Below are 24,017 nucleotides of genomic sequence, written 5' to 3'. Positions count from 1 at the left end.
GGCTCCACCCATCAAAGCATTGAATCTTCGACTATTTGGGGTCAGCCCTAATGAGATTAAACCATTTTAAGGTTATGAAAGCGTTATCAATCCAATAAGGTTTTGTATTTTGACGTATGGACTTACTTTACCATTGTCTAATTGGGACAATTCTGGTAAACTGAATTACAGGAAATCTAAAATAGCACTTTTTGGACCCCACCTCCTCAAGGACAATCAGAGGTCTTTTTTTTTTTACCAAGATTGATCATCCAGAATTCAGGAGGCTCCATCTGCAGGAGCCTGCAGACAGAGATAGAGAAACACTTTACTGCAGACACTGAACACAACTGCCAGTCCAGAAAGACAGTACTCAAAGGCAGTGTGTGAATGTTTTGTGTTGACTTAAGTCACCTTTGTGTTTCCTATTTTTAAAATTGTGCAGTGGTCTATAGTTAAGGACCCTCACCCTCGTTCGTGTTTCCACACAATGACCCTCAGCACTCGGACGGATCCTCAGCAGCCACCCACTGCTTCCTGTTTTAGCTAACAATAGACAGTTTGACTTTCCATAGCACTTACCAAGCAAAATGCCCTGTCAGAGTCAATTAATATTAATGCCCATGTATTTCATTCTGCAGCTACTCCATTTGTGTACAGTCAACCTGGGCAGATAAATATAGAAATCTACAGAATGTCACAGTTTACATTGTTTCCATAGCCGGTGTAAAAATAAACTGACAAGTAAAAAACTTGTCAGTATCAATCAATCAATCAATAAAATTTATTTTGGTCCTCACACATAATTTTCCAAAACAAAAAAAAGGAAAACAATGAAAATAAAACAATATATCCATGCATAACAACCGAAAAGGTGTAGACTGAAGCCTATGCTTATTATGCCTACCCTTTTTACAGTGTGTAAAGCATATTTCTGTTAGGGCCATTTTGCATAATTTAAAACAAAAATATAGATGTCCAACACCTAATTAGCAAAATATATATGCTAGTAATAATAATGACTAATCATTATGTTGATTTTAATTCAGCAGCAGTGTGCTATTTAGGCTAGCATATTATCAGCAGTGAGTCTCTGGAATTAATATAATTTAGAGAGCCAGTCTTTGAAAATCTGCTCTCTCTCTCTCTCTCTCTCTCTCTCTCTCTCTCTCTCTCTCTCTCTCTCTCTCTCTCTCTCTCAATAGTCTATAACTACTTGTTATCATTTTGACGGTTCATGTGAGTCTGCATAATAAGTTTAACTCCTCCAGCACCGCTCTGCTCTCCTGTCCAGGCATATTCACAGAGGAGGCAGGGAGCATCCTTCACGTGACTGAGCGTCAACCAATGGCATCACGGCAGTATAACTTTTGGGATACGGGAAGCGCAGTAAAGAGCGAGCGGAGTGAAGGAGTTTCACAGAGATCTTCAGTGGTCATCATCTCACACGTACTACTGGCCCTACTCGCTCTTAAACCAGCACTATCATAGACAGAGACCATCCGGATTTGTATTGGTCTTTTTTTTATTTTGTTCTCCCCAGCAGCCCATGCAAGACTGCAGCAACACCTACATTCAGGTTTTAATAATAAGACAATCATCACTGACTGGCTGCTGTCGGCTGTTCAAATGTTGGGAGACAAGGCTCACGGTAAGTCTACTATTCAACAGTCGGTGCTCTGCATTCACAGCGTGCATGATGACATCTTTTTTTGTTGTTAGAATCAATAAACCAATTTAAACCCAATAATTTCAGATAAATGTTGAAAACGGCTCAATGGTCTGAACCGGCACACACTAAAACCAGATCATCCAGAGATCCCTAACCTGTTGTTTAATAATTAAGATTAAGATTGTCGGATAAGGAAAGGACAGCTTCTTTTTTTATTTAGCCAAGCAAAGTTGTAGCTCCATTATAGAACGGCAATTTACTGAACCAAAAATCCAAATCAGATCAAAAGTAGGTCTATTTAATATTGAATTAGAGCCTGACATATGTTGTGAAATAATGAGTGATTAGAACAAACACAGGAAATAGAAAATAAAAAATAGGAAAAAAATACAGTAGTATAAAATCATGCAATATGATAATTAATAGCCTGTTGATTCAACTTAAAACGGTGTGAATGTCCTGAAATGCCTTTAGGCCTAGTGTAGCTACAAGTAACAACAAATATACAATAAAAAATGAGTTAGTCATTTAAGAATGTAAAACAACACAGGTATAATAATAATAAGGATATTTCAGGAATTGGTGTGTGTCTCCTGGTGGCTGTTCCTGTGCTGCTGATGGAGCGCGGCACCGCAGTGAGACCCCTGGCTGACTGCTCCATAGGGCGCGTGACGCCTCCGTTTCGCGGCCTAAACGTCTGCCCTTGGTTCCTGACGTTCCCCCAGTTGTTCATTTCAATTTAATTCAAGTCTTCCTTTTTTATTATGGCGTGTTCTCGGCAGCAGGATAATATTTAAGTTTCACCGCTCCGCCAACGGGACGTGGAACGGAACTGAGTTTAGCTCCACAAGAAGGATTTGCATTGCTTGCTTTTTTCATTCATATTTGTCGCTATATAGGCTAAACGTAGGCTACTGAGTGGGTGATTAAATCTTTTTAAACTCTCTGACATAGGCTTCATCTCAGGTCAGTGCCTGTAGCTGCTAACAACATCAGCTCTCACAGAGTCTACGCTGGAGTTAAAACCCGAACGGTTTCAACAGGATGTGTGTGCTAATGCGGTAGATTCACGGAGAGGTTAAAACCATTGAATTCAACCATATTTTACTTTGAAGAGTAGTTTGGCCACGGTAATATAATGCCATAAATCAACAGTGTAATGGAAATGCATGGAGCGGTTTCAAACTGATGGATAGGCCTATGACAGAAAGGATAATACATTTATGGCGATATTACTTCAAGTGGATAAACGAGTGGAAAGCCTAGGTTATAAAGCTTCCTTTTTATTTTGATAGTTGTAGCTATCTATTTATAGATGACATGACAGATTTTTATATGGCTTTATTAACCCATCTGTAGCCACTTATCAGAAGTTATTTGAAATAGGACCACTTTATAATGTATAGCCTACCTACACAGAAAATTTCAGCAGAAATGCTTTACATTAAAACTGTTAAACAATTGTTAGAATAATATATTTAAGATAATGTGGGTAATAATGTGGGCTGTGTAGCCTATATGAGATTTGAATTGTTATTCTATGGTGATGATATTATTTAGGCCTTAGCCTATTATGTAAATCAATCGTTTTTCTGTAATATAGCTGTGCATTTATAATGCATGTATATAGGCTATTATAGGCTGTACATATAATAATTATCATTTCGATCAAATAAATACATTTTTAAAGACATTTTTCACGAAAGGTCTGGGGCTTTTTTAAAATAAATGTCAGTTAAAGTTTATTTAAACAGATGTTGTTGTTTTCTTATTGTCTTTGATTGTTTTTATGTCAGATGGAATTGCATTAGGCTAAATGCAGAAACAGAAACAACAACTCAGCAGCACCGAAACTATTTCCCGAAGATTAAAATAAAGGCAAGTTACTAATTTTAATTTTTTAAAATAACAGACGTCACAGTATTGTTTGCGTAATAGAAGAAAATGCGGACATCCTGAACTGACCTCAGACATCTGAAACACGATCATATTACTGTAAATGCCATCCTTCTATAATTTACATTAAAGTATAGCCTTTTTTATTTTTCGTATTGTTCCTTATAGGCTACATTACCCACAGTCTGCATGGGATATTTGCATTGTACACTTACTGTGCCACGTTGTCTCATGTGCTGGGTTCTTGTGTTTGTGTGCACGTGTGTATGTACCAGGTGTGTCTTTGAAGGTTATGGAATACACATATGATGATGACCTGGAAGAGCTGTGTCCTGTGTGTGGGGACAAAGTGTCTGGATACCACTACGGCCTGCTCACCTGCGAGAGCTGCAAGGTAACACATGGACCCTTTAACAGAAATAACAATAAATGAACGCAATGCGGCATTTTAACTTAACCTTAAACGAATGGAACTATTACTAAGAGTCCAAAACACTAAAACATTTTATAATTTTGCTGTTTAAACGAATGTAAAACAAATTATCACATGATAATTTGTTTTACATTCGTTTAAACAAAAGTTAACTTTTTACTGAAAGTAAGACAGAAAAGGTCAGCATTACATCTACTCATTTTAGTTAAGATATAGTGTCCCTAAGCCTTTTCTAGGCATAATATGCAGTCATCGAGTATTAATTATGCTAAACAAATACTGGAACAGTCAATGTTCAGCCGCGACCTTTTATTTCGAGGGCGTAATGTTAAATGCCGTATACTCTCAACCCGCTGTCTACTCGCTGTTTCTGATGTGTCATCTGTTTTTCAGGGCTTCTTCAAGAGGACAGTGCAGAACAACAAGAGGTACACATGTGCGGAAAACCAGGAGTGTAAAATAGACAAAACCCAGAGGAAGAGATGTCCTTTCTGTCGCTTCCAAAAGTGTCTCAGCGTTGGGATGCGGCTAGAAGGTACAATTTACTGTATACAGCCCGCTGTTGACCCATAATGAGTGTGTCTTTTCACTTTGAAAAAAAAAAAAAATACTATTACTACTACTACTACTAATTATAATAATAGTAATAACAATACTCCTAATAATAATATGTGCTATTATTTGGGAGAAATTAAGAAAACTATTTGCAGGGACTTATTTCTATTTCTATATTTCTTGTATTTTAATTACAACAATAGCCTAATTTGACTGTTGGCACTTATTGTGTTCATATTAATATTAAAAATAATTCACAATTTTATCTTTTGATTACTATGGTAAAAACACTTTATATATCTCTTGATTTGTGGGCTAGTGGCTCTTATGTTGTTTTCTATACACACTGGATGGGATTAATTCCCAGACAGCAATGCAGGAAAGCACCTGCTTCCGTAGCAGAAAAAGGACACATTCTTGACTTACTGATAAAACTCCGGAGACTCCCCTGTTTTAAATCAAAAGCTCTATTTAGGCTACAAGAAGGAGTGCTGCACAGACTCTGGGGATTCTTCTCAGCCCTAAAAAGGGAAGCAAAAATGACCAACATGTCTGTTATTTATTCCGTAGGTATGGTTGGGGAAACTGGTGAAATGATTTTACTCTCTGCTGTTACAGTTCAGTGCTCATCAAGGAGTTTTGCAAAGGGGATTTTGGCAGTGCAGGATAATTCATTTAGAGTCAGTGTTTCATTTGTAAATCTGTTTTTCACCTCTTGTCTCTTGTGCGACAGCTGTGCGCGCAGACCGCATGCGTGGGGGGAGGAATAAATTTGGCCCCATGTACAAGAGAGACAGGGCCTTGAAGCAGCAGAAGAAGGCTTTGATACGATCCAACGGGTTCAAGCTGGAGAGCGCAGCTCCTCCGCCGGCCTCTCCTCTACAGACTGACTACGGCTTCACTGGCACCCTGCACAGCCTGCCCACCATCTCCAAAAGTCTGGTCCCCTCCACCCCGAGCTCCATCACCTCTACAGACTACGAGGCCAACCTCTATGGACCCTCATCCTTGGGCATGGCCATGCAGTCCCACATGCCCCTCACCTCTCAGTACCAGTACACAGCCTTCCCTGGCAGGGCCATTAAAGCAGAGTGTCCTGACTACACCAGCTCCCCTGAGTCTCTGACAGGATACCCTTACCCAGACATGTACCCCTCAGCTTCGCCACAGCCGCCAAGCCTTCCACCGCTGGTGTTGGAGCTGCTGCGCTGCGATCCAGACGAGCTGGTGGTGCAGAATAAGATCGTTGCTCATCTGCAACAGGAGCAGGGCGGCCGGGGCCGGCTGGACAAGCCCAGCACTTTCAGCCTCATGTGTCGCATGACAGACCAGACTCTCTTCTCCATAGTTGAGTGGGCTCGGAGCTGCATCTTCTTTAAGGAGCTCAGGGTGAGTCACAAGCCCTTTATTCTATCCTCATGCTCACAGAGGCATGCATGCACACGCTTCAAATGGTGGAGAATAATGTCACATTTTACAGTTGCACTCCACAATTCATAACTACAACATGGGTTTGGTTTGTCTCCCTTCGATTAACCCTGGTTTACAGATTCTGCACAATCCATAAAAAATTGTATAATCTTTAAAAAGGGATATTTTTTAATAAAATATATACCATAACTAAATAAAAAATACCAAAAAATTATTAGTGTTACTAATATTTAGTAACTATTTAAATAGTAGTTACTAATTATTTATGCTGGACTTCACAGAGAAGATGAATGGAAGAAAAAGTTACAAATGGATGAAGTGTTGTATGGAAAGATATGGACAACTCAGGCCCAGCTATTATTAAAAAATCTCTCTTATTTTACGGTGCAATTGTTTGTTTTATTCTGTTTTTTATTTTCACTCACTTTCTTTCTTCACTATTTTTCCTGTGTGTGACATTAATGGTGTGGAGTTCAGTCATACCATATCCATATCTCTCAATAAATCATTTAAATCATTAGCAGGATGAGAATCCTTAAATGCCACATTCTGTTTCTCTCCCAGAGCCAGTCTGCTTAGACTAGAACAGACCTGGTCCAAAATGGTCTTATTAGTTGGGATGTCAATATCACAACTGCAATTGGTCTGACTAATGTGTGTACATCTCTTTAGGGATTTACAAATCAAAAGGTTCAAAATTAACAAAACCCAGAGGCCCCACAGCAGAGAATCAAGTGCTATATCCAGAATGAACTTTCTAACACTGGCTCTACCTTTACAACACCTTTTCCCATTAAACATGAAAAATGTAAAACAAGCTAATGAATAACAAATTCAAGTCAGCCTTTATTGTTGTAATTTCCATCAGTACTGGCAAGATATTACAAGTCATAACTAATACAATTAACACAAAATTTCTGAAGATCATTAATTGTTGTTTTTAAAGGGTCATTCCATGTTAATGAGAACAGCTGACATTCTGTTTGACACTGTAGTCCCAAAAAAGTTCATCAGATTAATAATTTAGCAAGTTTCTGTTTTCTTTTTGATACTTTTTGTCTTATTATATAACATGTTAACATGTTAATAGCACTAAAACAACAATAGCATAGTTACATAACATTTGCTTTGCTAAAAGGAAAAAGAAGAGTTGTTTTTAAGAAAAGTTGGCTTGTTTTAGTTCTGTATTAATACAGTTCACAGGCTTACTTGTCTTTTCAGTATGAAAAATAGATGAATGCATTCAAAGATGATGAGGTTGACTCACACATTCACGATTCGTTCAGAATTTGCTCACAGAGAATGGACTCGCAGCCCACTTTAGGAGCACAGACGAACAATTGGCAACAGTGTTTGGTATGTTATGAAAATCAACTTGCAGAGAAACCTGCTTGAGGTAAATAATGTAAATGTTATGTCTGATTTGATATTTGTAAGCACTAAAATAGTCTCTATTTACTATATGAAGAGAAGCAAATGATACATTAAGCTTTATGAAATTGCTGTATCACATATAAAATGATTTTACATCATAACCATTTAATGGTCATGATGTACGTTATATGCTCTGGTGTTCAATATGAACATATATGCATACACACTGTTTAGTCATTTTTAATAGAAATGTACAAAAATCTGTACTGTCGTCCTTTTTTTCTTTTTAATTTGTGGCAGCTGTTGCTTAATGTATGGTTAAAGACAACTCAGCATAATCTTTAATGTAACGATTCAGCTCTAAAAGTAAACAGTTAAAGTAATGAGGAACGAGTCTTTAGTCTTGTATCCCTTGCGGTATTATTCCTGGCTCGTGTTCTGCGGGTTTCCTCGATGCTGGATACACACACACACACACACGCACACGCACGCACACACACACACACACACACACACACACACACACACACACACACACACACACATTCTGACAAATCAGGCAAGTTACACAAAAATCAAGAAAATATTACTTTGCTCAGTGAGTCATGATATAATCTGTCTGTGCTGACAAACAAAGATTTGTCAACAAGCCATGGTCAAACTGATTCAACCAATTAAACAGTTTACCTAGCAACAATAGGTTGATTTTGGCCTTGGTAAGACTTGGTGAGATTCCTTTCTGTCTGAGCAGTTCTGCTCCTTTCCTGCTTCCGACCTATACACTTGTTGACATTTGTTCCTGAGACTGACACGTACAGTATCTCTGTTTCTCAGCAACTCCACAGCACACTGTCAAAGCTTTCTTTTTTCAGTAGAAAGTAATTCCTTTAAAAACAGTTCACAGCTCAATATCACAAGTAGAAATTCTAGAGATGGTGAAATTTCCGAGAGGGATATCTCAGACTTAGGGCAACAAACAAAACTCAATACTGCTAGAGGTGTATGAGAAAACATGTTTTTTTGTAATCACCAAAACTTTAACTAGATAATTTAGTCGGACTGTTGCAGTAAAGGCAGCAGCCATGTTAATTTTAAAATGAAATGGTCATTCACACAACGCAACTAACACAAAGTATTAATTGAATACAAATAAATGCTGAACATCATTGCATCCTGACATTTTGTTTTCCTGTATTGATAATGACCTGTTGTAAATCAAATTTACAAGTGATTTTGAAACATTTAATCGGCTGTCAATGTACACAAATTCCAAACCCAAAGTTTGAAAATGATAAAAAATGAGGCTTAAATTCTTAGTTTCTGAGAACAGATTAGTCTTTTTCATTGTTACTTTAGTACCTTCCTTGTTTCAGAAACAAAGACCACATTGTGGTACTGATGAGATTTGTTGCATCTTCTCAGACTAACAACAACAAGGTATCTTTATACGCCTGAGGGATACTTGGCTGAAATGCTCCTCTTCATTACTGACACAGAGATGCAAAAAGGTGTTCTTACACAAAAATATATATCTGAATAACACATTACTATTGATTACAAACTATTGGAATATACTGATTCTTTACATACATAAAGTCAAATATGCCTGCCCACTTGTTTCCAAATTGTATGTACAGTAATGATTTTACATCTTTTGTCAAAACCCCTATGAGGGCGTCCCAGTTTTAGTTAGAGATATTCTTTGATGCAAAAGTGATGCATTAAAACAAAGTAGTGCCTGCTATTACATGTTTGTTTTGTTATGTACAATATAATTGCAACATTGATGACTGGGAGCGTAGCACAAAAATCTGAACCTTGTTCATATGCAGTCCCTTTACCTGCTTAATTCATTCATTCTCACACACGTACAAATAGCTGAACCCACAACTAAACACAAGCATCTGTAATGATAATCATGGTAATCAGTAATAAACAGTTTTCTGTGTATGCACTCTTATCTCAACACATCGTGTTTAGGCACAAAAACAACTTGGTTAGGTTTCTCACATTTTTACAGATTTTCACAATCTCACATGTTTCTACAAAACAAGTCTGAACGTTAGCCTCGCCAAATTTGAAATTACTTATTAAAAAGAATCGCTTGGAGCAGCTCATTAAAGAAAAACATGGAAGAAATGAACTACTTCATTTACATCTGTGTGAACTTAACTTTGAGCGAGCTTTTGTGATGTGTGAACTTGCAAAACACCCTCATTGTTTTTTATTTCATGGGCATAAGACATCTTTCTTTTCTGGTTAATGTGCTGAGAAAAAATTAACTGAATAACACTGATGCTAAGTATGCTTCTTATATGTTACAACAACCTTGTTTCCTTGAAATTATTTTCAATACTAATTTGTTTAGCCAGTTACGCTTAGAGGGAAGCAAAATTGCTGCCATGATTATGCGCAGGACACCTAAGACCAGGGTATGAGTCTCACATACCCTGGTTTAGGCAACAAAAGCATGTTGGTAAAGGTTAGTGAAAAATTATTATTTCAAGTTAAATGTCAATACGGTACATATCATCAACACATCCTGTCTCAAAAGTCATTGTTGAGGTTTTTTTGTATTAACTTAAGACCGCCACCTTTGTTTAACCTTAACCTAGAGATGTGACATAAGCAAAAGTTCAGTAAGACTTGGTGAGGCGTTCATTAAAAAAATTTCCTCATTTTGCTGTTGTAAATTAGTATTATGTCAATGTAATTTTTAGGAGACACGGCTGGTTAGGCACAAAAATAAAGTCCATTGTTCTAGCCAACGATATTAATTTACTTATGACTCTAATATTGCAAACATTTGAAATGGCTTCTACAGTTCTGAGACTTACTGAATGAGTTCACTGTGCATCGTGAGTTATTTCACACACTTAAAAGCAAAAAGGTGAAAATTTGTATGTGAAGGAAATATAAAAGAATGAAAGCAATGGTATCTTAGCAGGCGGAAAGCATTTACCATTCACAGAGGCCAGAAAATAGACATCTACAATCAAAATGTAGGTTTATTCCTTCAGAGATTGGAAACATAGCAAAGATGTGGCAGCATATTGTCACATCTGCAACATTCCTGTTTTTCACTTCTTTTTTGTAATATGACAGTTTTGTTCATAACAACTGCTATTTTGCTTCCCTACAGTGTCGCGTTCTATGTGATGTATTTCTATTGATAGTCAGGCCATTTTTATATAGAGTGGATAGCCAACATGGACAGTGACAACAAAGCTGTGCATATTTTGTCCAAAAAGCCTTGCACAGAAAGAGCTGTTTCCCTGGACTGGATAATTACATTCCATGCAGATGATAACGGGGAAATGTCGGCTCTCCACTGCAGCTTTGCGCTGCGCTTGTCTACATTGTTGTTAAATTGTGAGCAGAATGGAAGCTATTGATTGCTGCAGTTCCCCCAGAGGTGGCCTTTGTCCTGCCTTGTGTTTGACCTTCCATTCACCTGTTGAACATGGAAGATGTTGCTGAGGAAGTGCACACAATGAACATCATAAATGTTCAGCTACTAGAGGCAGCATACTGGAGACAGTCAATTTAAAGTAACATGTCAAGAGGATTCTGAAGAGTTTTGCCAAAAAATATATGTGATAGATATCTACGCTGAGATACAAAATATAGAAACACTATTTTAAATGGGAGAAGCAGTTAAAAGACTGCACGTTTTACTGGGATCAAGGTAAAACTTACAAAATATTGATCCTCTGGATCTTAGACATGTGATATTTTCCCTTTTTCTACATATGATGCCCCCCCCCCCCCCAATGTTACATTCGATCTTTCCCAGTGTCATTCTAACATTGTATTAATAAGCAGTTACTGAAGATAAGCTGTGGATTGGCTGAATTAAACTGTCTTACAGATTCAGGGAGGTGCATAGCTTTTGCATTTTTTCCTGTCTTGTATTTCTGCCTCTCAACCGAACAGCTTGGTTGATGAGGTGCAGCACAGGTTAAGTTTGTTTTGAGTCATTCTATGTGATGGTTAGTTTGCCCATAGCTTGTCCTGAGGCTACCAGAATATGTTACATGTTTGTGTATTTGACCATTTGAAATGGTTTACTATGACTCTGCACAGATTTTTTTTATCTCCAAACTGCATTCTGTTTCTTCAGTAACAAATCCTGAATATTGCCACTGGTACCCTCCAGGCTGAAGACTGTTTTGTAGATCTCAGAGCCTCACCACGGGCAGACTTGAACACTACTCCCATTGACAGCTACACAGTTAGAAAGGAGACACTTCTTGTGCATAGTTTTAAAATGGTCACATCGCTGCAAATCCCATTCGATGAACATATTTAGCCTTAACCGATAATTCCTCAAAATATAAAGAACTGATTTGCTTGGCAAGCATGGTGACTGACTACATGATGATGTGTTGTCTTATAGTGTGTTCCCACTGAAAGCAGGCTTAATCCAGACTTGTTGGATTTAAATGGTTGTGATTGATAGAATTAATTTTATGCTCATGTGAACAGCATTAGTCTCTGTTGCTCAAAATGTAATACTCATATACATTAGCATCTGTGTAAGATAGTGGATTTGAACTGTCAGTAACAAGAACAACAAAGTATCAATTCTGCAGTTGATTTCTGTGTAATATTAATAAGCATAGCACCAAACACAATAAGAAATAGTAAGAAGCACAGATTATTGTAGGGAGTGAAGTCTTAGTAATTATTACAATATAAAAATTGCTAAAAATTCCCAATCCTGCATTTGTGATATTTGTAACTTCATTACACACATAAACATTGCTTAAAAACTGTTTGGTTTAAAGGTTGTTTAAAGGAGCTGCCCTATTAGGCAAATAAAAAAAACAACATATATACATATGTACCAGATGTACCAAATTCATTGGTGAGTGAGGTGGCAATGGTTTACTTGGAGGCCTAATAGTGTTGATTGGTCAAATATGTCTATGTAAAAAGGAATTCATTGATTTTTTGGGGATTTTAAAGGCCTACGCTCGTCTAAACTCATAGCTGTTAACATAGCAAGCAAAGTGAAAGGGGTGATGGGGAATTTAAAAATAGCACCTTTAAAAAAGTGTTTAGCACTAACACTCTTCACTACTTACTCTCTGCTTTTATCACGACCACCTCTGCTCTGCTACCATCATGTTTGTGAGGTCGTCCTAACAACTCCAAAAAGATATGACTTACTCTTGTAGCTCCCCTCGCTTCTGCTGGCCAGCTAACAGCAACATCAGGGACTATTCATATCTATCTAAGGATTACAATTCACACTTTTTTGTATTTTCTGTGACAATTGCATAGATTTTTTCTTCATGACTGTGAGATACAATGTGGCTCCCTCAGGTAAAACATTACACTTGACAGGTATATATCCTGATATATCAGTGTGACCCAGTACCACACTCTAACATGAACAGACAAAAACATTGAGAATCCGAGTGGGAGATAAAATAAAGCCCCTCTCCTCACGTTCAATATGTTTGAGGGGTTTTACAGAATGATTTTTTGGCTGCAGCTGAGTGTCCAACTCCTCTTGGAGAGGAAGCGCAGGAGGTCACCAAGACCTCTTGCTTCCTTAACCCCCTCCTTTATCACTGTACACCCAGACCCCCACCACTGCACTAGTCCAGATGAGTGTGTGGCCAACAAGATTGGACCCTCTTCTCTGCGACAGATATATAGTTTCATTCAGATGGACAGTAATTCTGTCAGCTCCGTGTCAGATGAATGAGTGTCTGGGCCTATTAGCAGCTGCTGCTGCAGAATTACTGACGGCTGTGTCCTTCAGTTTACAGACAATATTGCAGTGAGGCGGGGCTCAGTCTGAAAACACCCATCCCCCAGAGCAGAGCAGATGTGACTTGAGAGGTGGGGGAGTTAGGGTAAATGGGTGTGGATGAGGTGAGCAGGTTGAAGAGCTCTGAGACGACACTTGGATATAGCACAAACACCCAAGACATCAGCACACACACTCGAGCACAAATACCAGCAAACTTTTTATAGTCCCCTCATTTTTTACGTCAGTTGTTTTTGTCACATATTTCAGTTTCGTCTCTGGATTAATAGCATGACAGCAGGGTAGGTAGTATTTTTTAATTCCTTATAAATGAGAATAAAATTTAATGGCTTTGCACATACAGTAGGAGGAATTCAGCCATGTGAGATGTTTCCATAGACCATACTAAATACACAAAAAAATGATAGAAAATACAAATGAAAAATACTTTGAAAAAGAGGATATTGATTTTGTCCATACAACATGAACATTGAGGCAGCGGGAGACAGTAACAGAAGAATAATCAGGACTATTTATAGGTTTCAAAGAATATTGATCAGGATTTTTTGGTGTTTGAACAACAAAATGAAGGAAAAAAGTTACTGTATACCTATACATGTATGACCAGAGTTAACCTCAGACTGTAAACATAATTTAAGATAATGTATTATTTCTCCTTCTCTGTGTATGTGTGTGTGTTTCCTGGAGGTGGGAGATCAAATGAAGCTGCTCCATAACTGCTGGTCTGAACTTCTGGTCCTGGATCACATTTTCAGACAAGTGCAACATGGACAGGAAGACAGTATCCTGCTGGTGACCGGCCAGGAGGTAACAACTCCCTCGCACAACTTCCCATCAGCCCAATGCACTTCATTCACTTAGGCTGCACTTGTTAACTGTTAAAGAGGGACTGTTTTCCAAATATTTGGACTATGGTTCCAGTGTGGAGTCCAATGTTTAATGAGTTTGTTTGATCTATCAAATGAAACAACTTTAAAACCAAATTAATGAAGGACTTGTTTTGTTTTTAATATTTGTATCATTTGTAAGGCTTGAAGGTTGATTACAATGCTGGCAGTTTTAGACAGAAGTCACTCATTGTCCATATTTTGCAGCAAAACTTAACATATCTTGAAATTTAGTTATTTTCATGCCTAAACTACATCTATATAATGTTTCCTCTAGAACTTTGTTTTATCAGCCTGTGAAACAGTTGAAAGTGAAATTCTTTTAGGGTGAGTAGCTCTGAAAGGCATGGTGACCCACCACACCTATTCAGTGGAAGGAACTCTGGAATGCATTAAACTGAATATCTATGTGCACAAAATCAAATATTGTTGGCTAACGAGGAGACTATATCATATAAGAGGTGGACTGACAGGGACTAACTCATTTGCTACATGGTACCCCACTGTGTCAGCTTACCAGTTTTAAGCTAGTGGCCTTCCTAGAGCTCGTTAAATGTTTTGAATGAGGTCCATTTATTCTGGAAAACAATTATTTATTATTTAAGTAATGTAAGATTTAACATAATGTTAAATAGGCTAATAATATGATGACCAATATGATGACCATTTAGGACAGACAACATTATGTGAGCGTTATGAATAAGGTTGGATTGCAATTTGAATAACTGCCTGAAGTCCCCAAAACTCCAAGCTTTGACCTAAATACTTGTCAGCTGGTTGGTGCTAATTTAATTTGTTTTGTAATATGCGGCACTAAAGGATTAAAATATTATTCATTAATATGAACAAATTATATATTCCCCATATAATAGTTTTCTGTGTATTTAGAATACAGTACAGGTATATGTACCTACTTCACATCATAGGCATACAAAGCATTATAACACTACCTTTCAGATGACTCTTTTTTTCCTCTATAAGCATTAAACAATATGAATATGATGAATGAAACATCCTTATATTTAAAAAAAAAAGTGAGAGATATCCTTTTAGAATTATTAGAATAACAATATACTGTGTATGTGGCCTGTGTCATTATGTATCTCCATACTTTAACACACTACAGCCTCTAAACACACCTCTACTCTTCTCCTCTACTGAGATTGAGTGATAAACTTAATTTCCCCTACTATATATTTAGAAATACAGTAGGAGCGAAAGCATAGCAAATCTTCAAGTTTATCAAAAAAGGCACGTTTGGGGTTTGAATTTGAACGTACTTTACTTGAGAGGGCTTGCACTTGAGTCTCATGAATATAAGAGACATAAAAAATAACCATTACCCTGTGTTTTAGGTTGAGCTGTCGTTCATCCTGTCCCAAGCTGAGGCGACTCTTTCCAGTCTGGTCCAAAGAGGTCAGGAGCTGGCGGCGAGGCTGCGGGCGCTGCAGGTGGACCGCAGAGAGATCGCCTGTCTGAAATTCCTCCTCCTGTTCAACCCCAGTGAGTCAGCCTCATGTTTGCCCTTCATCACTGTGACCAATGTGCAGACAGTGTGGCCAGAGATGAAGAGAAAAAATTACTTCTAATCATTGATCACTCCGGCAAAAATTATATTTTAAGAAGAGCGAATATCTGACGTATTGTGATGTTCACAATAAGGTGATATCAGGTTTGGCAGGCTAAAACAGCTCAAACATAATATTACTATTTCATTTATTATATTGAGTGATTCATCCTTGATTGACCTATCTGCAAATAAATGTTTTTAAAGGCCATCGCTTACATCTGCAGCCTGTGACTGTGTGTTTTCGGAAGAATAGCAGGTTTTCATGTAAAAATCTATCTGCAGGGCCATACTAATGCTGTCCTTTGGCGGAATTTGAATAGCAACACTGACATTTTAATGAAAATGTCACAATTGCAGATTATCTGCAGTACCTATTTATCTGTAAGGTTACAAGTGTTTTCCAAACTGGCCCTTTTCCCTCCAATAAATTCACTTAATTAAATTTCTAGGGTTGACAAAAACCAATATTAACAAAGACATCCTCCTCCATTGTCCACTAATGGCATTCAAAAGAAGCGTAATGGATGGGTCTATCATTCGATGGCAAGATTGACATTCATGTAGCGGCTTGCGCAGATGGAGAGAGCATAGATGTGGCTTGCCCAGATTCCCAGAAGTGTTTGCTGTTTAGCGCTGGCAAAGCGGGGAACAAAGAGCTTTTGAATGGTGAGAGCACTTGTCATAGGCAGAAAATATTTGCTGTCTGTGCCTGTGGCTGCTTTGCTCGCGCTCGTGCTCTCCCTCATCTTCAGAGTCAGATTTGTCGGGGGTAATTTAATTGCCCTTAAGCAGTTTGAAAAGATGATTCAGAACATTGATTCAAAACATTTAATTACTGTGTGAATGGATTCTACAAGATGGGCTCAGCTGATGCTGAATGTTGGTCTACCGGAGGGCTTGGGTATTGTCTCTTTCTCACACACTCACACACTCACACACACACACCACCCACACTCCAAGCACTCCCCTTATTTCATACATAAAGTATAGATACAGCATATATATGTAACCTATTAGGTAGCATTTCTACCATAAATTAATGGGTTGCATGCAACAATTAAACTGGTTTATTTCTTCTTACTGATATTCTGAAACAACTTTAATATTCACTTATCTAATGTTAAAACATTAACATACTAGAACAAATTGAAGGAATTTCTCTGAATGAAAATGGTCAATTTTATTTTATTTTTTAAAGAATATTGGTTTTGAGCAGAGCAGCTTGAGTGTAAATATATTATCTGTATAAGCTTTCAAAAACCCATACTTGCCAAAAGCTAACTAGTTTCTATCCAAATGTGCATTTAAAGCAAATTGTTAAAAGAATCTGCAAAACAAAACAGGAGGCTTCTACAAACTGATCCTAACTCAAGGTCCACTTACCAGTCCTTTTCCTTTCATCAGCATCTCATAGCCCTCACCACCGCATGGAGTTTTCTCAGTTGTCATGGAGATGGCTCAATTGTTAAAACATGACATAAGTATAAAACCCATTCCGTGATGAAGACTGTGAGTTGAAAGCTCCAGAACAAAACCTAGTACAGTAAGTACAGTAACCTCGAGATAAGATTGTTTTTTCAAACTACTACAGTATTTAACATAAGTGTAGAATCAACTTGCCCTGCAATGCAAGTATTACATTATTGAAAGGATTAGCTTTTCTAAGTTTGTTGGTAAGTCCCATCATTTTATTAACGCTCCCAATTTATTGTTAATCTTGTGGGGTTGTCATGTAAATTACAGCTGCACCTACAGTATACTTTTTCATGATATTGAGGCATATTTTCCAATATAACAAACTCCATTCATTTTTTGTGTAAAAATATGCATTTAAGGAATGTTGATGGAAAGTACAAGACATATCTCGTCCTGTTCTGTTGTCTTTTTTACCTCTTAAAATCCACACTTACTTTTTTGTCTCCTTAAAATGACATTTAAGTTTGGAAAAATCATCTTATACAACATCTTTCTGGCTGTATCATATCATCTTGTTCCAGCTCATTGTAGGTAGATGATGTTCACTCCAGGATGTTATACATAAAATGGAAATATTCCATCCATCTAACCGCTTATCCTGCATACAGGGTCGCGGGGAGCTGGAGCCAATCCCAGCTGACATTGGGCGAAAGGCGGGGTACACCCTGGACAGGTCGCCAGTATTGAAATATTCAAGTTGTTCAAAATTCTAGCATCACCACTAGAATTTAAAAATAATTTCTGTGGGTTTGAACAATATTTGAATGCACAGATTGAGTTGTAATGACTGGCCTACTGGCAGGATGGTGACATTCAAAGGGTTTATATACTACTATATCCACAGCCTGATCCTCTGCCACATGTCAGCAGATTCATGTTTCCCCTCACTGAGTCATGATCCATGTTTGTCCTCTGCATGTGTGCAGATGTGAAGCTGCTGGAGGACCAGGCGTTTGTGGAGGGTGTCCAGGAGCAGGTGAATGGGGCTCTGCTGGAGTACACGCTGTCCACGTACCCTCAGTTCCAGGAAAAGTTCAGCCAGCTGGTGGTACGGTTGCCAGAGCTGCGCTCTCTCAGCACGCAGTCCGAGGACTACCTGTGCTACATGCATCTGAGCGGAGAGGTGCCCTGCAACAACCTGCTCATTGAGATGCTGCATGCCAAGCGAGCGTGTGTGTGAGGCATGCAGGATGCTCCACCATCATGAGTTATTTCTCTAGGTGAGACTGTGTGTGTGTGTGGGAGGGAAAGTGTGAGTGGGATGAAAGAATCAAATAAAGATAGACATGTTCATATAGGGTCTTCTTTGGAAGGGGTTTTGTTTGCGTCAAAGAGGAGTACATGTTCTTTAGAGTTTGGAATTATAAAGCTCCATCTGTGTAGTTTGAAGATTATGAATGTTAATGTTTTTTACATTCTGCAGAGGTACATTAATGTTAATTTACATTTACATTAATAAACCTTTATAAACTGGATTTTTTACCCTGTTTTCAAAAATCTAAAATTTGATCTGCCCATAGAGTTACATAATGTCACCTGAATACAAAATTGCCAACAAGATTTCCTACGTCTCACACAGCTGCCCAGCAAACATTTAGACTCAAAGGAAGAGGCTCCAGCCTGCACCAGTGCTGAAAAGTCATGAAGACGTGGTGTCAAGATGTCTGTCCGTAGCTGATAGCATTATTACGAAACATCCAAACAGTTTCTAAATCCACTTTGATAGGAATTTTATTATAATATCTGGTGTGGAGTGGGCTGATATTGAATCTCACAGGATGGGATTGTTTGCATGGAAACATCTGTTGAATGCTTGCTTGGTGAGCAGATTTTGTCTTTTCAAAAATCATATTTTAGTGTCAAAAATTGTCTTTTTTGATCCAAATGTCAGATGCAACTTTATAATTCCAAGGTCATCAACACTGTTCCTAGGTTTTTTTTTTTTTTTTATGAAGACAGACTTTAGGATAACACACACTGTAGTCTCAGACTAGACTAGCACTGCTCTTATCTCTGCACTTGTTCTTTTTGCCACCAACCTTACAAAAAAACATGAAAGCTTTATGGGATTCAATATAGTTTTGTTTTAATCTATTTATATGTTAATATATTGATATATCAAAGCCAGACATGCTAAGAAAAACACTTTTTAATTCAGTTATTCATCAAACCTTTGCCCAGAAAAATGAAAATGAAAGGGAAAGGAAGAGGGACAGAGAAGGAAGGAGGGAATGAAAAAGCCAATGAGAAAGAGAGAAACTACAGTGATGCTTTGTGGATAAATAATAAAGGGAAGCCAGAGCGGAGAGGTGAGTGAAAAAAGACACATCAATGTGCAAATTATAAGGGAGAGATGAATTCTTTAATATGTAAAAAGCAAAAAGGAAGTATCTACAAGTGTCTGTCTTTCAGTTTTACAGAGGAGGCATACAGAGACAACGCAGGGAGGGAAAAAATTATCTGGCCAGATTTGGTTTCTAGTTTCTTTGAAACTTTTGATTTAGATATTGGCCAATGCCTTAAAAAACATTGGGCACTCAAAACATGAAGTTGTCATGTTCACAGTCACGTTGGTGTGACTTTTCAATACGCTGTACAGTGTGGACTAGAGCTCGACTGATCTCAGTGTGAGAAGGCTGATACTAACGTGTTTTGTACTGAAGCTGCTGTAGAGATGGATTTTACACATATTGAACATGATGACATTTTCTAAATGTATACTTTCTGTAAATAATATTAATGCTTTTGAATGATTTTTCTTATTGTTAACAAATCTTATGAAAAGACCAACATCAACAATGTGTTTGACCATTTGCAGTACTTTCTGACCTCCCTACACTTTGTGTAGCACTCAGCCTCAAGCCCACTGGTTCCTACTGAAGACTTTTAAAATAACTTCACAAATATATAGCTGGATTTTTAAAAAGACTGTAAGTTCCTAAAACAGCTGGTCACTGTAGCTTAGTAAGAAATAGCGCATTATTGTTGATTTTTACATGTTTGGTGCTCTAGTGAGTATTTAGGTCAGCAGTATGACCACTCATCAAATGCCTCCAAAACCTAAGCTAATTTCTCTTTAATTGTTTTGACAATAGTACAGACATTTTGCAACTTTGCAAATACATTAATTTAAATGGTTTAAATAAAAATATGGTGACACAATTAAGGGAGCTTTACATGCCTTACATTGGCTGTTGCAAATTAGTAGTGTATAAGCATCATTTTTATGAGACAAACTAAAATGTCTGAAAGCTTCTTAATGTCAGAAAGTTTGTTTGAAAGAGGGAGTTATTTTGTTTTGCCCTAACCAATCAGTAGTGAATGACTTATCTGTCCTGTAGACATCATTTTTAGTCAGTGCAAAAGAAATGTGTCGATTTATGTTTCTGCAAGTTGACTTAGAACAACCACCTGTACAGTTGCCTCAGTCTCATCCACACCTCACACTGCTAGTCCTACCATGTAGGAAGATGAGTATTTTTATAGGTGGGCTATGTGATTCTAATCCAACACACGCCTTTTTGTCAAATTCAGCATAGATCTCCTCACAGTCCTTTAGCTGGTGTTGTACACAGCCCTGGTTCTGTAAATGGTAAACAAACAAAGTGGTCACACAACACTATTCCAGCCGTGCCAGCAATGATTTGTGTGTCAGCAACATTAAATGACTTGCCCACGGACATTCTGCTTATTTTCTAGTTCAAAAAGACATGCTGTTGTTGTGATGTTAGCTTTAGTAGCAGGGGAGTATCACTGTCTAGAGCTGCTGTGCTGCTCTGGGACCGTCCCGACCTCTCTGCATGTTAGCTTCACAGCAGCAGCTTTAGCTAACCCACAACTAAGCTAACGTTAGTTACATTACTTGCTGTGTCGTTGTTCTGTATCATGGTATGTGTCATGGTATTGGATTTCTACAGAGTCACATATTCCACCTTAATACACATAATGATGAATTTACTAATTTGACCAATTAATGTCCCCTATAAATAATTAAATAAGTAGTATTTTATCCAGAATTTTGTTCTTGTCAGTCCTGCATATGGTATGCAATTAAAACTAAATATTTTATCAACCAGTGGACAACAGAACACAGTATCAGAAACCTGGGTCTACGGGTCGAGAACACTATACAGTGTATTTGTAGCAGTCAGTGTTTTAGCTCCGGCACTCCGTGTTGAAAAGTAACACTAATGTATTTGTATTTGTCCCAGTCTGTGCTCCCACATTCATTAGAAGTGACACACCTTTTTTAAAAGCATGTGACTCTCATCAATGACGACAATGTAACTGAAATTCACGATGACTGTCAACTGGACCAACTGAAAAACAAAGACACAGTCAAAGCAGTGTTTGTAATATTGTGTAGCTCAACTTTCTCACAGTGGACATTCAAAATCATTCCTTGTTCGTCCATTGATGTGGCATTTCAAGGTATCGTAGACAATCACTCCGCCTGCCTTAACGTCTGCCTGAAAGCACACACACACACACACACACACACACACACCAACCTCTGTTTTTCCAGTTGAGACAGCTGTGTGTTATCAATCTGTACAGTATATTTATGTTGTGAAGTGAATATCTACTGCAAGACGAAGATACATTTCAACCAAAAAAGTTCTCTGCTTTATGTTGAGGTCAAATCGCTACTGTTGTGGAACTGATTCTCTTGATATAGCCTTTGTTTTTGCTCTTAGTTCACTTTTTATTTTCCTGTGAGTTGACAGTTGTCCCGTCTTAAACTGTAGTGTTTTTCTCCCAAAAGAGAAAGTGACCAAAACATTTTTGTTTTCTTGAAATATATTTTATTGTAATAGCATCAAACCAATAAAATTCAGTGAAGTAAAGCTCCACTTGTTTGTCGGCTATTATTGCATAAGATTCATCAGTTTTGCACAAATGATACAGAGCTCATATATAGATTTAACACAGCAGTCACAGCAGTGTCTGACTTAACACTTCTGTCTAGAAACACACAGCAAACATTCAGCAATAGTCTAAAACATTAAACATCAGTTTTAGAAACAAATCATTCCTGGAAAGTCGTCATTCAATATCTCTAAAATAGACATCAATCTTACTGTGACACTTGTAATTTTGCCATTAAAGTATCTTCAGAGGAAAATTGATTTGTTCCTCAAATGTCCATCTACAAAAATGTGGAAATGTAGAACAGGCAGATCGTGTTGAACAATACACCATGATGTCTAACAACACAACAGAGAGAACACATTTTAGACCGTAGCAGCTAACATCAAGAATTGTGATTCTTATTTAAAAATATAATATCAGTCAAAACATGATTCCAGGTCTGCTCTCCACAAACAGATTGGAACAGTTTAAGCTGGTAGGATAGGAGTTAAAATGGCTGCTGCTACAGAACAACGAGAAAAAAGACAACGTGCAGTGTCTAAAGCCAACAGTAGTTTGAGAGTAAATACTGTAGATAGGTTTAAGAGCGATTAGAGTCATTAGGTACTGAACAGAACATGCACCTCCTGTTTCTAAAGCGTTAAGAATATCGGTTTTAAACTCACAGCATCTATCTGGTGGTGCTTTACAGCTCCATAGTAAGCTGCAATGGTACAGTCTTTTCATTCTTTATTGTAATCATCTATTTACAACAGTAACACACTTTCTAGCAAGCCATTATCAAACACAGTGGTCCATGCTGAAAATGTTTGCTAACTATATAACACACCATATTGCCATGTTGGAGCCTTGTTCTTCCTGGTAAACTTGAATTTCTATTGCAGAGCTATTTAAACAACATGAGAGAGAGTGAGAATGAAGCCCAGCATTAATATTAGCCAGACATATAGGCTGAAGAGATCATTAATGCATGTCATTTTATGGAAATTATGCTAAAGAGATGGCAAGAGTTGCATCCCATATTTCATAGCAGACACACCATCATGGAGGTCCAGTAAAGAACTGTGTTTGTAGTCAGAAATGACCTAATTGTCTTTGGTAAAGACAATTAGACAATGTTGCTGATAGTTGTGTGGGTGTTGGTAATATTTTAAGTAAAGTAGTAAAATGTAAATAAAAGATAATATTCCTTGTGTTTAAATTAAAGGGTTATTACACCCACATTGCAAAAACCACATTAAATTAGCCATACAGATAACAGAAGTTTTTTCCTTTGTCATTTTGTTGGCGATAAAGAAACAGATGTGTTAAAAAAGTGAGTAGTTGAGGGATCATTGATCTGATCTGAGAACGGAACAGTGAGAGAGGGTCCTTCCTTCATTTTAATTTTCCTGCGTGTGTGTGTATATGTGTGGTGTGTGGTGGCCGTGCTCTTCTTCAGGTGGGATCTGTGTGTGTGTGTGTCCAGTTCTCTCTTCTTTCAGTGTGGTGCACATTTATTGTAAATGAGTATCAGGATCCACTCCATTTGCAGTTCAACAACCTGTAGTGAAATACAGTGAAAGGCATTAGCTACGACTCCCAGCTCGATCTGATGTTTAATGTTTTTGCATTACAGGAGTGCTAGTGTGTTTGTGTACAAAAGAGAAAACAAGAAAGGAGGGGAATGAAAGGCCGAGTGAGAGAGAGCAGGTGTTGGAGTGGTTAATGGCTGATGGCGTGAATAGCCAGCCCTGTCCGTTAGGAATGAACCTCTGCTTTGTCTCGCCAGTCAACAATGAACACCGAGCAGCACTCAAACACGATCCATCAGGCGTTCTTCACAGACAGCTAAACATTTAATGAATTCATTACAAACTTCCTTCTCCCTACTGCCAGGCAATTTAGAGCCACTGACAGTGACTTAACCCTTTGGAAATATGGGGACCATCTGTTGTGTATGGCCTGCACATTGAAATCAACAAAAAAACACTAGGGAAGTTTTCACACATGTTGTACACTGCACAGGTAAATGGAGACAGTCTGGGAAAAATTAAACCCGCACCTCTTTCTACTCCAGTCAGGTCTTTATATCATAATGAGAATGT

At 37.9% G+C, this 24,017-nt stretch overlaps 2 protein-coding genes across 4 annotated transcripts in view; one reads left to right on the top strand and one right to left on the bottom strand.

Moving 5' to 3' along the window:
• The first annotated feature begins 1,413 nt into the window (after positions 1 to 1,413).
• LOC119891458 (nuclear receptor subfamily 5 group A member 2-like) lies at positions 1,414 to 21,905 on the top strand. Of its 2 annotated transcripts, XM_038703122.1 has the most exons (8): positions 1,414 to 1,630; positions 3,448 to 3,529; positions 3,823 to 3,941; positions 4,374 to 4,515; positions 5,269 to 5,924; positions 13,813 to 13,932; positions 15,368 to 15,515; positions 17,985 to 21,905. In XM_038703122.1, the coding sequence occupies exons 3-8, from the start codon at positions 3,840 to 3,842 to the stop codon at positions 18,236 to 18,238; spliced, it is 1,422 nt and encodes a 473-aa protein (XP_038559050.1). In that variant the 5' UTR covers positions 1,414 to 1,630; positions 3,448 to 3,529; positions 3,823 to 3,839; the 3' UTR covers positions 18,239 to 21,905. The 2 variants fall into 2 exon arrangements, with proteins under 2 accessions (XP_038559050.1, XP_038559049.1); XM_038703121.1 differs by lacking the exon at positions 3,448 to 3,529.
• The window catches only part of adgrd2 (adhesion G protein-coupled receptor D2), a 39,265-nt gene continuing 37,101 nt past the window's right edge, over positions 21,854 to 24,017 (bottom strand). For both annotated transcript variants that reach the window (XM_038703119.1, XM_038703120.1), the window contains exon 25: positions 21,854 to 23,473. In XM_038703119.1, the coding sequence (XP_038559047.1) occupies positions 23,466 to 23,473 (8 nt within the window). In that variant the 3' untranslated portion in view covers positions 21,854 to 23,465. The remainder of the gene's footprint in view (positions 23,474 to 24,017) is intronic.

The sequence above is a fragment of the Micropterus salmoides genome, unplaced genomic scaffold (genome assembly GCF_014851395.1).
Source record: "Micropterus salmoides isolate LMB-PRFRI ecotype aquatic unplaced genomic scaffold, ASM1485139v1 Ms_hic_scaffold_7, whole genome shotgun sequence".
Lineage (NCBI taxonomy): Eukaryota > Metazoa > Chordata > Actinopteri > Centrarchiformes > Centrarchidae > Micropterus > Micropterus salmoides.
The sequence above is the reverse complement of the archived record's forward strand: the minus strand, read 5'-3'. Positions and strand labels throughout refer to the sequence as shown.

Coding starts and splice junctions, on each gene's coding strand:
- LOC119891458 (XM_038703121.1), top strand. CDS start 1,609: ATGTTGGGAGACAAGGCTCACG. Junction 3,942..4,373: donor TCACCTGCGAGAGCTGCAAG/GTAACACATGGA, acceptor TCTGTTTTTCAG/GGCTTCTTCAAGAGGACAGT. Junction 5,925..13,812: donor TCTTCTTTAAGGAGCTCAGG/GTGAGTCACAAG, acceptor TGTTTCCTGGAG/GTGGGAGATCAAATGAAGCT.